We start from the raw sequence: 18198 nt of genomic DNA on the forward strand, positions 1-18198 counted from the left end.
TTGATCTTCTGACCGCAGTGCTTGTCTTTCCGATATTGCTTCTCTACAGAAAAGCAAGTCCCCTCACTTGAGGGAGTGGGAATCCTTATTTCTATCACCTTTTTCACCCCTTCTTCACCAGGTTTTACTTCAGGTTTTTCTGCCCCAGAAACCATGGGCAACACCAAGTCCCATAGGCAAACTGCTTTCCAGACTTCCTGAACCTGTTACCGTCCTGCATTGCAGTGAGGTCGTGGGAGCTCAAAACTGGGTTCTGAGCCCATCTAACTGAGTCACCTCCTACTAAAAATGAAACAGAATTAGATGCGATTACCTAATTCTTAAAAAGGAGTTTTAAAATGTAATTTTGCAAAGGAACTCTGTAGCTCAGTATCAAAGGGCCTGGAAATGAAGGAATATTACAGCAGGGACAATTCCTCAAGAGGTAATCAATCCAGGATACTTAGAATTCATTTTACTGCACTAGCTAAAGAAGACGGCAAGATTTGAGCTGTTGTCTGGAAACTAGAGTCCAAGTTTTAGCTCCAGACACAACACAAATCACCTATAGTCCTGCAGATAAACTTCTAAAACTTACTTGTGAACAAAAGCAGGGAGTCCAGAACCACCATTGATGACTCTAAAGGCAAATATGAAATCGTTTTTGAACTGTATTAAGAAATTCATTGTGGCGGCGGCGGGGACGGGGCAGGGGCGGTGCCTGGGTGGCTCAGTTGGTTGAGCGTCCAACTTTGGCTCAGGTCATGGTCTCCCAATTCACGAGTTCAAGCCCTTCATCAGGCTCTGTGCTGACATCTCATAGCCTGGAGCCTACTTCAGATTCTCTGTCTCCCTCTCTCTCTGCCCCTCCTCTGTTGGTGCTCTGTCTCTCCCTCTCTCAAAAATAAATAAACATTAAGGCATCTAGGTGCTTAGTCAGTTAAGTTCAACTTCAGCTCAGGTCATTATCTCCCTATTCACAAGTTCAAGCCCTGCGTCAGGCTCTGTGCTGACAGCTCAGAGCCTGGAGCCTACCTTGGATTCTGTGTCTCCATTTCTCTTCTGTCCCTCCCCTGCTTGCACTCTGTCTCTCTCAAAATTAAGTAAATATTCTAAAAACATTTTAAAGGGGTGCCTGGGTGGCTCAGTCGATTAAGCATCCGACTTTGCCTCAGGTCATGATCTCACAGTTTGTGAGTCTGAGCTCCACCTCGGGCTCTGTGCTCACAGCTCAGAGCCCGGAGCCTGTTTCAGATTCTGTGTCGCCCTCTCTCTCTGCTAGCGCTCTCTCTCTCTCTCTCTAAAAAATAAATAAACATTAAAAAATTTTTAAAAATACATTTTTAAAAATAAACCTTTAAAAATTAAAAAAAAAATTCATTGGAACAGAAAGTAGATTGGTAGTTGTCAGGGCTAAAGAGAGTGGGCATAAGGGGTAACTCTTCAGTGGATACAGGGTTTTATTTTGGACTTATGGAAATGTTTTAGAACTAAAATGGAGGTGGTAGTTGCACAACATTGTGAACATACTAAATGCCACTGAATTGTTCACTTTAAAATGATTAATTTTATATCATGTAAATCTCACCTCAATCTAAAAAAATCCACTGATAGAGAATTTATGGAACTATCAGAAAAATATAATTACAAAGTCTACTATACCTTCTGCTCCAGCTGAGACCATTACGTACAGCCACCTGGGTCAATCAATCTCAGTTGGAAGGAATTCCGTGAGGACAACATAAGCCAGATCTAATAAGAGTATTGATTTTGAAGCAGAACGTAGAGAAAAAGCCAGAAATACCCCTGGATGTAAACAAAAGAAAGAATAGCTAGAAATATTGGTTGCTAATGAGCACCCATCACTGATTTCCAACTGATACTATTTTTATTATTCTATCATCAGAAATCTTCAAAGTCCTGAAAAGCATCTAAATCCTAAGAGTACGTTTTCCCCCTTAGAACCAAATAAGCTGGTGTGCCTGAAAGCCCAGTACTTAAAATGGAAATAACTGGGGGGGGGGGGGGGGGGGGGCTTTATAGGATCTTAAAATAGAGCTCGTATGTGAAATTTTATTTTTCTTTATAGAACATACACTACTAGCTTTGCTGCATGTTCAAACTTCATGTACATTTTAGATTTAAGCCAATCATGACTTCGCTATTTTCAAATATCTCATATGGTCTATGCCATTTGCAAAAGGGGCAAATGCTCCTGAATCCAGCCAAACAAAGGATTGTTATTAAATTACCATCCCCTGCTGCAAATCCTCAAAAGATGAGAAGAACGGTTACTATGTAGATCAAATGGCTTCTCTCTTCCTCTATTGATCTCTTAGATTATTTGATTGCACTCATGTTTTATGCTGATATTTGACAAGCTTACTCAGTGGGGGTGGTGACTAGCTAAAATTTATAAATTCTTGCTTACCATCCCTTGAAACACACAGAAATACAGACACATAGCCCAGGATTATAATAAGATACGGTGAATCACACTGCAGATATTTAAAGATTTGTTTCTACAGTTCTTTAGTGATTCCGAATAAAATAAAACAGAAAGTTCAGGCTACAAAGAAAAATGAAGATTGATCTTGGAGGGGTCTCCAGGCTCCCTTCCTCATCGATTAATTACCATACATCACCACATGGCCACTCCCTCCCCTGGTGAGGCAATTGGTCTCTGTGTGTAAGTCTGAGACATTTCATTCTAGCTCTATTGTATGTTCTTATTAATAGGGGCTATAGAATGTTAGCAGCGGGTAGCCAAAATCATAAATATAAGGGCTGGAGTTTTAGAATATGATCAGTAGCAGGTCTAGTTAGTTGCTGCATACTGTGCAGGGCAAAAAAGGTATTTTTCCTTAGAAGTATTTATTATACATTTTTCGTAAGATTTCTGTGCCCGACGTGGTGCTCAAACTCAAGACTCCAAGATCAAGAGTTGAACACTCTACTAACCTAGCAAGCCAGGTGCCCCTAGAGGTGCTTACTAAAACAAATAAGGGGTTCTTGGCTGGCTCAGTCAGGAGAGCACGTGACTCCCAGTCTCAGGATCGTGAGTTCAAGCTCCACATTGGGCATGGAGCCTACTTAAAAAAAATTAACTCACTTAGGTTTACTTATTATGCCATAAATATGAATAAATGAGAAGTGTAACTTCCATTTCCCATGATTTCCTGCCATAAAGATTCATAAATGATATATGGAGTTCCTGATGTCCTTCAGGGCTAGACAAATCTTTTATCTTTACCTCAAGCCAGACTGAGCTCAGTAAAAGGAACTCCTGGCAACTGAAATTGTCTAAGGACTAATCTAGTCTGCAAAGTATAAGCAGCAGAGCTAAGACTAGAATTAGAGTGAAAGCAGAATCCAGGTCTGACGTTAGAGGCTGTGTCCCTGTCCCTCGCCTGGTTATCCATAGAAGGAGGTGAGTAGAGAAAATACATCAGAAAGAAGACAGGAAAAATAACAAACGTTTCAACATCAGTCTTTTAATATTAGCGGACCCCACCACTCATTAGAAAGGAACTAATGCAGCAAAGTAATCTAAGAAGTGACTACATAGGGACCATATTTGAATTTGATAGTAGACTATATGCCAGCTAAGGTTCTGAATACTTCCCATATTCATTAATTCTCATAACATCTCTTTGAGTTAGGTTCCTTTGTCCCTATTTACAGATCAGAGAAGTCATATAACATGTCCAAGACCATATGCCTTGCAGGAAGCAAATCTGGGAATCAAAGCTATGCAGTCTGGCTTGAAAATTCATGTCCTTAACCATTATGCAATACTGCCTCTATGTCTTTTTTTAGATAAAAAAATCTGTCCTGGAAACTTTTGCCATCTTCAATCTCTAATTTAAAATATTATTCACCCAGCTTTTCTCTTGGGAAAAAATTTTCTTAAAAACATTCAAAGAAAAAAAATCTGTTCTCATTTATATGAAAATATTATCACAATTAGAACCTCTGTAAAACTACAGACATCATCAGAACAGAATCAAAATGTAAAGATCAAACCATAATATCCGTTCCATGTAAGTAAATATTTGGCATGCTTTCAGGAGATCGATATGGCATTTCATCTGTGAAATGACCATTAATCTCAATAGGTGATAAAATTTAGATTTCATCAGTGCAGTTTTGAAGAGATGCCAATAATCAAACTCATTTGCAGAATAACATACTGAAAAGGGATAAAAACGAGGACCTACTCTTTGGTCAGGATCTACTGAAGAAAACAGAGACAAACATTCAGAATCAGCATCTGCTCGAATCTTTTCTATTACTAGGGGTTTCCAAGATGAGAAAACACACTACAGAGGTTGCAACTCTTAGAATTTTAAAGGAAAAAAAAAAACAACTTACAAGTTTAGTCACACATACATGTGATAAACCAATTACAACTCGGTGATCCTACAAGAATACTCATCTAGGATCGAATCACAGAGGATACACTTAGAGCTGTTGGCACAGAGGCTGACCTGGGGCTTGAACTTACAAACCATGAGATCATGACCTGAGCCCAAGTCAGACGCTGAACTGACTGAGCTACTCAGGCATCCCGGTAGAGGTATTACTTTCAAGAATTCAAAGTCACTGTAGGAGACTCATTGTGTGCATGTATAGAACTGTGTTAGCTTGGGGACCAGAGCAGGAACTGTCAGAGACAAGAATGTCACTGAATCAACAGGCAAGGGCAATGCAGTAGAAGCAGAGGGGGAGCTCAGTGAAGCCCAAGGTCAGAGAAAATGACTTTGGCCCATACTAGAGAGAAAAGATTGGGACGGATCTAAGGGAGGAACTGAGAAATCTCCAAGCACACGTTCTGCCATACTACAACTACTACAAACTATCCCTCTGGGCATCTTTGTTTAGTGTCACCTCCGAGAGGGTTTAGGTAAAAACAAAGTGTGCCAAACAGCTATGCCAAACAAATTTACTCTTATAAGGCCACTGAAGCTGGGTTCTGAAATCCGTACTTCATATACTCTTATTTGTTTAATTTTGTTTACAGTAAAAATTCTTTTTGAAAACTCTTTGATCTTATCTCATCATCACTGAAGGCGTGCTGTTGCTGGGGGCGGCCAGGCTAACCCAAGACAAGTCGGCATTTGTCTGTTGCTTGTGCTTCTCCCACATCCGAGTCCTTGACCCTCTGGTTATTTGAAGACAGCTACCTTGTATTGTCCTGCCGTAAGTTTTTGCCTCTCCAAGTTAACCGTAAGCAACTGCTCAACCTTTGCTCGTTTTTGTTCTGGGTCTTATACCCTATCCCATTACCCTCCCATCTCTCAGTAGTTAGGTATGTTACCCAGAACTGGTACAACATGAATCAGACATTGGAAGTATTAACTCCCTTGATCTGAAACTGTATTTCTGTCGACGAAGCCGAAGATCACACTGATTTTAGGGGTAGAGATTTGAAAGCCAATCAATCAACTTTTTTTTTTTTAACATTTATGTATCTTTGAGAGACAGAGAGAGATAGAGCACAAGTGGGGGAGGGGCAGAAAGAGAATGAGACACAGAATCCGAAGCAGGCTCCAGGCTCTGAGCTGTCAGCACAGGGCCCAATGCGGGGCTCGAACTCACAAACTGAGTTCATGACTGAAGTCAGATGCTTAACTGACTGAGCCACTCAGGCGCCCCCGGTGTTCTTCATTACTTGGTTTACTGCCTGGTGGGAACAATAGGCCAAATAGATATAACCAGATATAACCTAGTTCTTTGGAATTCTTTTATTATTTTTTTTTATTTTTCAGAGAGAGAGATGGAGTGCGAGTGGGGAAGAGACAAGAGAGAGAGGGAGACACAGAATCCAAAGCAGGCTCCAGGCTCTGAGCCGTCAGCACAGAGCCTGATGTGGGGCTCAAACCCACAAACCGTGAGATCATGACCTGAACTGAAGTCGGACGCTCAACCTACTGAGCCACCCGGGTGCCCCCTTGGGAGTCTTCGAGGTCAAGTCCAGGAGGAAGCAAAAATACAAACGATAGATCTCCTTGTGACTCTTATAGTATTTACCAGTGTCTGCTTTTTATTAAGATTCTGAGAGATGTATGTTAGGCTGTGAGTTCTTTGAAGGAGATCACTCCTTTCATTTTAATCTTGTCCACACAATATCTAAAAAGCGATAACCTTTTGACTTGCTTATCGCAGAAGTGTTTATCAAGTAATTACATTTAATATTCTGCTTTAAAATAAGTATTTTCCTATGTTACTGAGCCCTTGGAATATCCTGTCCTTATATGCCAAAGACCTTGGGCCACAGGGGGAGAGTTTAGCCTAACAATGTGACTCCTGGTGAATGCCTGTTTTTGTATACTTGGGGCCCTGGGACATGCTGTATCAGTTTGAGCAGTGGGTGGGTGCTGAACTCTTGATGGCTGAGTCAATCATATGGGCACTGGCTGCCTGCATGACTCATTCCCATTAAATCCCCTGGACACTAAGGTTCAGGTGAGCTTCCCTGGCTGGCAACAGTTTTCGTATGTCACGTATCATTGCTGAAAGAATTAAACACTGTCCCGTATTCTCTGTGGGAAGACAACCGAAAGCTTATGCCTGGTTTCTCCTGGACTCGGCAATATACATCTTTCCCTTTGCAGATTTTAATCTGTATCCTTTTACTGTAATAAACTACAAGCATAAGTATAATGAGTCCTTCTAGTGAACCGCTAAACCTGAAGGCAGTCTTGGGGTGCCTGGCTGGCTCAGTCAGGAGAGCATGCAACTCTTAATCTCAGGGTCATGAGTTCAAGCCCCAAATTGGGCATAGAGCCTACTTAAAACAAAACCTGAAGGTAGTCTTGGGAATCCCTGATAAAGATATGTTAACATGGGACAAGAATAAAAATAGCAACTAATTTGGGTAAGAAACATTTAAGAGGCAATGAATTCCATAGTTGCTATTCTGTCCACTGTCAAATAACAGCATCTAGTAAAATCAGTGAAGATGTTTATAAAATAACAATTTGATGGTATTTTAACTAATTTGGATACCTTATCTCGTAAGGAATTTTGGTTATTTTTGTTTCAATCCACAATAAATATGAACACTTCAAAATAGGTTAAAATAAATTTTTATCAAAAATTTTTATTAAATGTTAGAAGAGATTTATACACAATTCACAAATTCTTTACAAAACAATCGCCAAACCTCATTCATTTGTTTCTATACGCAGACTTGGAAATTTTGCAGTGAAATAGGGTTTACAAAATATTGTTTTAGAAAGTATCACAATGCTAATTTTAGGCAAAATAACATTTAAAACTGAAATCTTTGCACGTGAGCAAACTCTTAAACACCCGTATTCTTTATCCCAGTGACAAAGTAATGGGACAATGAACATAAACTGACTTACTGAGGAACAGTGAGTAAGTATTCTGTAAACTTGCAAATTCACTCGTTTATTTATTACTTTGAGAAGCAGTGGTGTTATAAGGTACTGACAACCAAACTACATACTCAAAGTGAATGCTAATCAAACTAACATTCAAACAATAAAGATAATGTTTCAAAGAGGCATCCCTTGTTGTTAAGATATGTTAAAGGAGTCTTTATTACGCTGAAGGCTTACAGTACAGGCCATAAACCCTGCAGGAGACAGTCTCTTCACACAGAATGATAATTCATCCCTTTTAGAAGTATATATCATCTCTGTAGTAGTATTGCTGGTAAAAGAAAGACACGTGTTCCAAATATGATGGCAACATACAAAAGTGGCCAGTAGTTTTGGTCTTTGTCCAAGAGGTACACTCTGTAGTTTAACAAAGCCTGGCTTTGAATCTTCAGTTCAAAAGCATCCTTCTTTTCCAAAAGTATGACTGCCCAACGGATACCATTCCAGAGAGCAGAATCCTAACCGCCAACGGGAAAGGGATATGGCTCAACAAAGAAGAAAATAGTAACCGATTTACCTCAAAGATTAGGAAGCAAAATCAATGTCAAAGTATTTGAGATCACAAGGAATTTAAAATTTTAATGCTCTGAAAATTTCCCCCTGAGCTATGGATGCTTCTTATATATAGTTTCTAGTAAAACAGATGCATTCCGTCATTCCAAGTTGTACTTATAAATGTTATGAATCTACGTGCTGAAAATAGATAAGTTATGTCTCCAGCAGCACAAAATGGTAGCTATTACATGTTGTGTGGAAATCTTTGGTGAAATGCAATCCTGCAGAAGCCTCATTATTTCGTTTCCCTCCTCCTAATGCTGCTAGAATCTTCAAGTAATTTTCAGAGGAGAAACCACAAGACCATAATGGAGGACCAGCAGACCATCCTGAAAAGAAAAAAAAGTGTTTTGCAGTTATTTGAAAACCGGTTATGCAAACAATCAAGTCAAGTCAGATACGGTTTATTTTTCATGGCCCAACACTAATGTGAAATTCTTTGATTTAAACAAAATAAAGGGTCCAAGTAAATAGACTTACTTATTCATTCACCTTATCACCAAATATTCCCTGCCACTGTGCCTTTTTAAATGACTCTCAAAGGTAATTCTGAAACTCCACAATTAGCCAGGGATGTTTGTGGCTAAACAGTTCTCTGAAAAGAACTCAAAGAGATACACCTTTCCTTCTGCGTGGACTACTTTCCTGAAAAAAGACTCAATTATCATAAAACACCATGGATCTGTGAAGAAATTAAACATTTATTTCCACATAAATGCAGCTCACTACCATTCACTGTTAAGAAAACTGTGGAACTCTTACCCGTTTAATACATTATACATTCTAACTGTGCCTAAAAGACTGTTCACAACACAGTTTAACCTTTCTTTGATGTCTAGAGTCATCATTATGAACACTGAATACACTGTTCTGTAACACAGTGACGTCTTCGGTCTCTGGGCAACTTAACCCTACACTAAATGACTCCAGGTACTGTGTTTCTGAATCTTTTCATCTGCTCTTTTGGGTTTCTGTCTCGTCTTTTGATAATCAGGTCTTAATCCTTTGTGTTCTCACCAAGTCTGCATCCAGGAAGCAATCCACCTTTTAAAGGTGCTATTTCTTTCTTTCTTTAATGTTAATTTATTTTTGAGAGAGAGAGCGAGAGAGCGAGAGAGAGTGCGCGAGCAGGGGAGGGGGCAGAGAGGAAGACAGAGGATCCCAGGCGGGCTCTGCGCTGACAGCAGAGAGATCATGACCTGAGACAGTGACCCGAGCTAGCAGTCAGGACACTTAACCAATTGAGCCACCCAGGTGCCCCTAAAGTGCTATTTCTAACCTACTATGAACTGGAAAAGTAACTTGTTGGGGAGTATGCCATGAGCAATGGGCTGACCCTGAGCAACACAGAGGGGGAATGGTGACATGCACGCCTTGCATTTCCAATCACATTCTAGCTATTTCTCTCTTCTTTGTTAAGCTTTTCCACGGCTCTACTTCCTCATCTCTCATTTATTACACAATTCACTGCAATCTGGATTCTGTTCCTGGCAACTCTAGTGAAAGCTCACCAGAATTCTAGGAAAGGGTTCACAAATTCAAAGGCCTACCTACAAGGGCCAGGAAAGTAACATAGATGAATATGTGAGTTAGGCATGTGAGTCCATAGGGAAAGTGGAGACCACTGGTAAACCAGAGAGCAGATGTGTAGCTACAGGAATTTAAACTCAAAAATATTTACAACACAGTAAGCCACAATTTCATACTATGCTTGGCCCATGGACCATCAGATCTATTCTAGACTAATTAGCCTAATCTAAGTAAATGAATTTATATTATAACACAAACAGATTCTATCAATGTTCTTACAAGAATACAAATTACATTTTACATGTTAATTTTTTGCATGTAGTTATTCATGTTTCAGAAATGAAAGCATCATTTGCAAAATATGACATGCTGAGATGTCAAACTGAAAATAGCTTACAAGTGGTTTTAAAACCTCAAAACAACTTCAATGTATGTATAAAATCACATTTTATGAAATGAAATAATTATAATTCAAGTCTCTATGTCTATTATATTTATATTCTATATACATAGATATAAATATTATTTGTATTTTGTAGTTAGAGATGTCTCTATCCATGGTCTTCTTGAACTATCCAAACAGAATGAGTCTTCTAAAATTTAAGTCAGAGTAGGTCACTTCTGTCCTTGGCTTAAATCTCTCCAAAAATAATTTCCCATATTAATTTCCCAATTAAAATCCAAAGTTCATACTATGGCCTATAAAGTCCTGCACAGGGTTTTATTCCGACTGCCCAGATCTCAGCTCCTACCATTCTCCTCCCCTTTCCCACAGAAGGTATATTATTCATTTAGCTGAGAGGTCCTGAGAGTCCATGAATCTTACATTGTTGTCAATGAGGACTTTAATTGTATTATAGGTTAAGTTCAGGGACTTGCTTATCTCTGAATCTCCCTACGTGTCTAGAATAGTGCTCTGTAAATATAATAAAACCTTGGATTGTGAGTAACTTGTTTTGTGAGTGTTCTGCAAGATGAGCAAACATTTCTGATAAATTTTAACTTGATAAACGAGTGGTATCTTGCAATATGAGTAGTACATGATGCTAAACATCACAAGATCACAACTGAGCCAATGGTTCTACTCTCTCTCTCTCTCTCTATGGGGGATTGTGGGTGATCATCTCCCATGCTCGGATCTTAGGCCACGGTGTTTGGCAGAAATCAGTGATTTTTCAGAACACTGGAAGGTACCCACACAACTGGCACTAGTGTTATTTTTTGTCACTTCAAAGCACCTATGGACAGTCCTTTGCTTGTCCATACAAGAGTAAGCTTAGGAATGCTTTGCTTCATTCTAGGTCAGGCTGACTGCAGATATAGACCCTTTCGTCTGCTGCCTTATTGCCAGTTACATTAAATACAGTATATGACAAGAGTTCATTAATACTGTACTATAGGCAACATCTGTGTGAGTATATACAATGGCCCCCATGCAGAAAAAGATTCCATTGAGCCAAAAGATAGCAGTGGTTCCATTAGTGATAGTGAAAGTCTTCCTACATAATAACCCTCCTCTCTCCTCTCCCTCACACGAGCCACAAAGGTTTTCAAAGGTAAGTACAGGTTAATTTATTTTTCTTTATATTTTATGTTTTCCTTATTATTTTATATTATATTACAGTATTGTAATCATTCTGTATGAATATTTTGGGGTTGTGGAATGAATCATCTGAGTTTCCATTATTTCTTATGGGGAAATTCGTTTTATACAAGTGCTTTGGATTACAAGGATGTTTCCGAAATGAACTATGCTCGCAAACTAAGGCTTTACTGTATGTTTTAAAAAATATTTCTTTAAGAGACAGTACCCACAAGTAGGGGAGGGGCAGAGAGAGAAGGAGAGAGAATCCCAAGCAGGCTCCACGCTGTCAGTGCAGAGCCTTAACCAGGGCTTGATCCCATGACCTGTGAGATCATGACCTGAGCTGAGATCAAGAGTTGGCCACTTAACCAACTGAGGCAGCCAGGTGCTCCAGTAAATATTTTTTGAAGTAATATTTTCTACCTACTCCACTGGGATTTTACTCCTAGTTTCTTACATTTCTAATCAAGTAAGCTTAATTTTTTAAAAGATAATCATTTTCTAAGATTTTTGAAGTTTAACATTATAAAATTTTTAGGAAATGGCTTTGTTTATACCTCTAAGTATGCTTTAGTTATCGAAGAAATAATTTTGTTTCTATATTTTAGGAAGATTCTTTTAAACTGTTACTAAAATGTAGACAGTTGGCAAGGTACTATATTTCTAAAAATGTGTTAACAATAAATTGAATAATCACCTGAAAAAGTATTTGGTTACCCTTCTGTTAAGAGCCTGAGCTTTAAGTTCAAATTTTCAACAGTTGACTGTTGATTCTATGACTAACTAGCCAAGTGATCCTGGACAAGGTATGCAACCTCTGTACATCAATTTTCTAAATTATAAGATCCACCAATGGATGTTAGAATAGAGGGCCAAATTTGAAGAGAAACAGGATAACTGCATAATTTCAAAGTATCTCCCCCCACATTATCAATTCCAAAGAGAAAAACCTACCAGTATTAAATATCTCCTGATGATACTCTGAGAATGGCACATCACTTGTATGTGATGTGCCAAAAACGCATAACCTCAATCTAGTCATGAGAAAACATCTGACAAACCCAAATGAAAGACAGTTTATAAAATCACTGACCAATACTCTTCAAAAGTATCAAAGTCATGAAAACAAGAAAGAACTGGAGAACTGGGAGAAGACAAGGAGACATGATGACTAAATACAATGTGGATCCTAGGACAGAGAAAGGACAACCATGGGAAAAGTAGCAAAATCCAATGTCTGCAGTTTTGTTAACAGTATTGTAACAATGTCAATATCTTAGTTTTGATGATTGTACTGTGGTCATGGAAGACGTTAACACTAATGGATGCTGGGTGAGATCTACATAGGAACTTTCATACTATTTTGTAACTTTTCTCTAAGTCTTAAAGTATCTCAAAATAACATTTTAAAAAAGATAAAAGGAGATCGTAATTGTTATCTTTTTTAAAGTTTACTTATTTATTTTGAGAGAGAGAGAGAGAGAGAGAGACAGAGAGAGAGAGAGACAGAGAGAGAGAGATAAAGAGTAAGCATGAGCAGGAGAGGAGCACAGAGAGGAGAGAATCCCAAGCAGGCTCTGCTATCAGCACAGAAGCCTACGCCAGGCTTGATCCCATGGAACTGTGAGATCATGACCTAAGCTAAAATCAAGAGATGGACATCTAACTAACTGAGCCACCCAAGCACCCCATTAATTGTTATCTTTTAAGGTTGTTGTGAGGCTTACACAAGATAACACATGTTCTGGGGCACCTGGTTGGCTCAGTCAGTGGAGTGTGACTCTTGATCCCAGGGTTGTGGGTTTGAGCCCCACGATGGGTATAGAGATTACTTAGCTCAAGAAATGTTAATTATTAGTGGTATTGTCTTTTTCTGAACTCTAAGCAATTTCACATCATATATGTGTTTTTCCTTAATTAGTCTGGCAGGGTTATCAATGGATTTCCCTTTTTCTTTTCACTTTTCAACCCAAATAACTTCAAGACTAAGTCCTAACACCATTTCATTCTATCACTAAGCTGGCTATGTTGCAAAAATAATTACATTTCATGCAACTTCATGTCCTTTTTCTTGCTCAAGGAAAAGCCAGCTACGTTTTTCAAAGAAACAGAAAGGTGACAAAGTCCTCTTTCTTCTTTGTAAATCACATATAAAATTCAAGTTAATAATGACAGCCATTAAAAAAAAGTAATGGTCCCCAATCATGGTATGCTAATTACTTTTGTTACTCTGACAAATTGTTATCACAACTAAAGTATACCTATAAAACTAAAAGATAATTACAACCTATAATATTGCAGTAAAGAACAGTTAACCTTGGAGCATCTTTCTAATACTCAATTACATATAAGTTTCATTAGCAAAATTACAAAATTTGTAATTTCTTTAAAAAATCCAAATACCGGGGAACCTGGGTGGCTCAGTCAGTTGAGTGTCTGACTCTTGATTTCAGCTTAGAGTTGTGATCCCATGGTTGTGGGATCGAGCCCTACATCAGGCTCTGCGCTGAGTGTGGGGCCTGCTTGGGATTCTCTTTATCCTTCTCTCTCTCTCTCTGCCTGCCCTCTGCTCAAGCATGCTTTCTCTCTCTCTCTCTCTCTCTCTCTCTAAAAAAAAAAAAGAAAAAGAAATCCAAATGCCATTTAAAAAGTTATGAAAAACTGTGAATGACCATGAAATGGCAATTAGTATTAATTTGGAGGTTACAATAAAATATTAATGAGTAAGCAAATCTGCATTGATCAGCTGTATATTCTTTTGGGCCCTACTTAGTTCGCTCACTATCATGTCTGTGAGATTCATCCATGTTGATGGATATGGTAGTTGTATTTAATTGTATGTATATGTCACAATTTTTTACTCATTTTTTGTTGGGCATATGGGTTGCTTCCAGTTTGTGGCTATCATGATCAAACTATTATCAACTACCTTGTACATGTCTTGTGGTAGACATAATATTCATTTCTATCGAGTCTATACTCGGGAATGGAATTGCTGGGGAATAGGGTGTACATTCATGGCTTTAGTAGGTACCACCAAAAGAATGCCAAAGTGGCTGAACCAGTTCACACCCCCACTAACCACGCACGTAAATTCTAGTTGCTCCACACCCACACCAACACTTAGATTCTGAGTCTTTTGCATTTTGCTAGGTCAACTTGGCCAAACTAGAACTATATTTCCCCAAATCCCTCCCCTGTTAGGTTAGCCAATAGAGATTTGTGTAAGATAAGATGTGCCAAGTGGAAGGAGGCAGAAGCCATTATGCTCAGGTCATCATAGAACACCTGATGCTCGTTCAGCTTATACACATTGTTGCTGGTATGCTGGCTCACATTGTAGGGACAGGAAGGCAGCCAGGCCTGCCACTAATTCCTCTTGCTCCCACAAGAGCTCCACCTTCAGCTTCTCTGAGTTCTGGGCCAAAGACCACCAGCTTTGTCTACAGATCACCCATGTCACTGAAGATGGAACTGATGAGACACACATTCCAGTTTCTCCTTACAGGTTCCAATTTATTCTCACTATTCCCCACTCATGACGGTCTTTTCTTCCAATTGCTGCCCTGTTGATTTACAATGACTACTGGTCCATAGGCACTATCTTTCAATACACTTCTTCACCGGCCCCTGCAGTTGTTTAAGGTATAATTCTGTAATATTCATTTGGGTTCTATTTCTCCAATGGAATCCTAACTGTTAAAACTGATGAATCCAGGGGTGCCTGGGTGGCTCAGTCAGTTAAGTGTCCGACTCTTGATTTTAGCTCAGGTCATGATCTCAGGGTTCGGGAGATTGAGCCCCTTTTTGGGCTCTGCGCTGACAGTGCAGAGCCTGCGTGGAATTCTCTCTCTCTCTCTGCCCCTCCCCTGCTCACTTGCTCTCAAAATAAATAAACTTAAGGGGCACCTGCGGCTCATGTGGTTAAGCATCCAACCCCGGCTCAGGTCATGATCTCACAGTTCCTGAATTTGAGCCCCATGTTAGGTTCTGTGCTGACAGCTCAGAGCCTGGAGCCTGCTTCGGATTCTGTGTCTCCCTCTCTCTCTGCCCCGCCCCTGCTCACACAATCTCTCTGTCTCTCAAAAATAAATAATAAACGTTAAAAAAATAAAATAAGAATCGGGGCGCCTGGGTGGCTTGGTTGGTTAAGCGTCCGACTTCAGCTCAGGTCATGATCTCATGGTCCGTGGGTTCGAGCCCCACGTCGGGCTCTGTGCTGACAGCTCAGAGCCTGGAGCCTGTTTCAGATTCTGTGTCTCCCTCTCTCTCTGCCTCTCCCCTGTTCATGCTCTGTCTCTCTCTGTCTCAAAAATAAATAAACGTTAAAAAAATTTTTTTTTAATAAAAAATAAAAATAAATAAACTTAAAAAAAATAAAACAAAAAACTGGTGAATCCAGGTAAAGCATAGATGAATGTTCACTGTGCTATTTCTATGACTTTCCTAAAGGTTTAAAAAATTTTCAAAGTATAGAGGTGGCTGGGTGGCTCAGTTGGCTGAGCATCCACTTCAGCTCAGATCATGATCTCAGTTTATGAGTATGAGCCCCACATTGGGCTCACTCCTGTTGGCATGGAGCCTGCTTTGGATCTTCTGACCCCCTCTCTCTCTACCCCTCCCCTGCTTGTGTTCTCTGTCTCTCTCTCTCAAATAAATAAACATTAAAAAAATTTTTTTTCAGAGTACAAAGATTAATATAACACCTTTGTAACCAGTACTCAGTTTTATTGAGTATTAACACTTTTGTTTCAAATTTCTTTTTAAATTTTTTTTTTTTTCAACATTTATTTATTTTTGGGACAGAGAGAGAGACAGAGCATGAACGGGGGAGGGGCAGAGAGAGAGGGAGACACAGAATCGGAAACAGGCTCCAGGCTCTGAGCCATCAGCCCAGAGCCTGATGCGGGGCTCGAACTCCCGGACCGCGAGATCGTGACCTGGCTGAAGTCGGACGCTTAACCGACTGCGCCACCCAGGCGCCCCTCAAATTTCTTTTTAAAGTGATGTGAATTTTACATCTTCCTGTCTGAAAGAATAAAATGTTACCAACCCTCATTAAATCTGAGTGGTGGGTGCAAGGAAATCTGTAGCAAATTGGTAAAAAGAAAACCATGCAAAAAATAAATAAAATTCTCCACAATAGACCAGTCATTAGGCTGCAGAAATTTCGGCCATAGTTCTTTACAGGTTGGTGGTAAAGTACAGCCACAAAAATCATATCAAAATATACCAATTCTTTGTTTCCTATCGAAGAAAACATACACCTTCCCTATGATCCAACAATTCCACTGCTAGTTAGTTGTCCAAAGTAAGTGGAAGCAAAACTGATTTAAAAAGATGAGGAGAAGGGGTGTCTGGGTGGCTCAGTCGGTTAAGTGTCCGACTTTGGCCCATGTCACGATCTCACGATCCGTGAGTTCGAGCCCCGCGTCCGGCTCTGGGCTGATGGCTCAGAGCCTGGAGCCTGCTTCTGATTCTGTGTCTCCCTCTCTAACCCTCCCCCGTTCATGCTCTGTCTCTCTCTGTCTCAAAAAATAAATAAACGTTAAAAAAAAATTTAAAAAAAAATGAGGAGGAGGAAGAAAATGTATACTTGTGTTCATAGCTACTTTATTTGTATTTTTTTATTAAAATGTTTTATTTATTTTTGAGAGAGTACAAGCAGGGGAAGGGAAGAGACAGGGGGACACAATATCCAAAGCAGGCTCTGCATTGACAGCAGTGAGCCAGATGTGGAGCTCGAACTCACAAACTGCGAGATCATAACCTGAGCTGAAGTTGGACGCTCAACCGACTGAGCTACCAGGTGCCCTGCTACTTTATTTGCATTAGCCAAAAAGGGGAAATAACCCAAGTGTCCATGAATAGGAAAATGGATAAAATATGGCATGTTATACAATGAAATACTATGCAGCAATGAAAAGAAACAAACTATTGCTACATGTAACCACATGGATAAATTTCAACATGAGGGATGAAAGATGCCAGACACAAAAGAGTACTTGATTCCACTTACATGACATTCCAGAATAAACAAAATTAATCTATGGTAAACACAGGTATAAATATTTATGATCCTGGATTAGGAAATGGTTTCTCAGATATGACACCAAATACAGAAGGAAAAAGGGGTGCCTGGGTGGCTCAGTTGGTTAAACGACCGACTCTTGATCTGAGCTCAGGTCATGATCTCGTGGTTCCTGAGTTGAAGCCCTGTGTCGGGCTCTGTGCTGACAGGGCAGAGCATGCTTGGGATTCTCTCTCTTCTCTCTCTCTGCTCCTCCCTTGTTCACATATACTTGTGCGTGCGCGCGCTCTCTCTCTCAAAATAAATAAATAAATAAATACATACATACATAAACTCAAAAACAAAAACAAAAAACAAAAAACAAAATAAACAAACAAAAAAACCCAGAAGGAGCAAAAGGAAAACCAGATAAAATGCACTTCATTATAAAAACTTTGTGTTTCAAAGGTCATCACAAAGAAAATAAAAAGACAACCCACTGAACGGGAGAAAATTTTTACAAATCAGATATCTGATAGTGGATGAGTATACAGAAGATATGAAAAACTCTTATAACTCAATAATAAAAATCCCCAATTTTTAAAAATGGGCAAAGGATCTAAATAGAAATTTCTCTAACGATATACAAATGGCCAGTAAACACACGAAAAGATCCTCAACACGATTGGTCATCAGGGAAATAAAATCAAAACCACTACGAGATGCCACTGCACACCCAATAGGATGGCTATAATCAAATAAACCAAGGGGTGTCTGAGTGGCTCAGTCGGTCAAGCGTCCGACTCTTGATTTTGGCTCAGGTCTGTCTCTTGCTCTCTCTCTCTGCCCCTTCCCCTCTTGTACTCTCTCTCTCAAAATAAATAAACTTAAAAAAAAAAAAAGAAAATTATGGAATCTTTATTAAAACCGTTGATAACATTTCTTTCATTAAACAACGTGCCTGTCAGGCAGAAGTACGATAAAGTCTAGGACCCACCTGCATTGCTGCATCACCAATCGCACGTCGGATCTCCCTTAGAGTCTGATACTGCTCCAACAAGTGATCGCCACAGATGATATCTACCTATGGGCAAATAAGAGTATCAGATTGCTTTCCTGCTTCAAAA

General features: G+C 39.5%; 1 protein-coding gene across 2 annotated transcripts in view; it reads right to left on the reverse strand.

Annotated features, from left to right (window-relative positions):
* Positions 1–7054: 7054 nt before the first annotated feature.
* Positions 7055–18198, reverse strand: part of PCGF6 (polycomb group ring finger 6) — a 35239-nt gene continuing 24095 nt past the window's right edge. The window contains exons 9-10 of one of the 2 annotated variants that reach the window (XM_086680768.1): positions 18069–18151; positions 7055–8275 (exon numbers count right to left, since the gene is read on the reverse strand). In XM_086680768.1, the coding sequence (XP_086536894.1) occupies positions 18107–18151 (45 nt within the window). In that variant the 3' untranslated portion in view covers positions 7055–8275; positions 18069–18106. Of the gene's footprint in view, positions 8276–18068; positions 18156–18198 lie in introns of both variants that reach the window. The other variant, XM_025917994.2, reaches the window with a different exon arrangement.

This window comes from Puma concolor, chromosome D2, assembly GCF_028749965.1.
Source record: "Puma concolor isolate L17-30 chromosome D2, mPumCon1.1.hap2, whole genome shotgun sequence".
In the NCBI taxonomy this organism is placed as follows: Eukaryota; Metazoa; Chordata; class Mammalia; order Carnivora; family Felidae; genus Puma; species Puma concolor.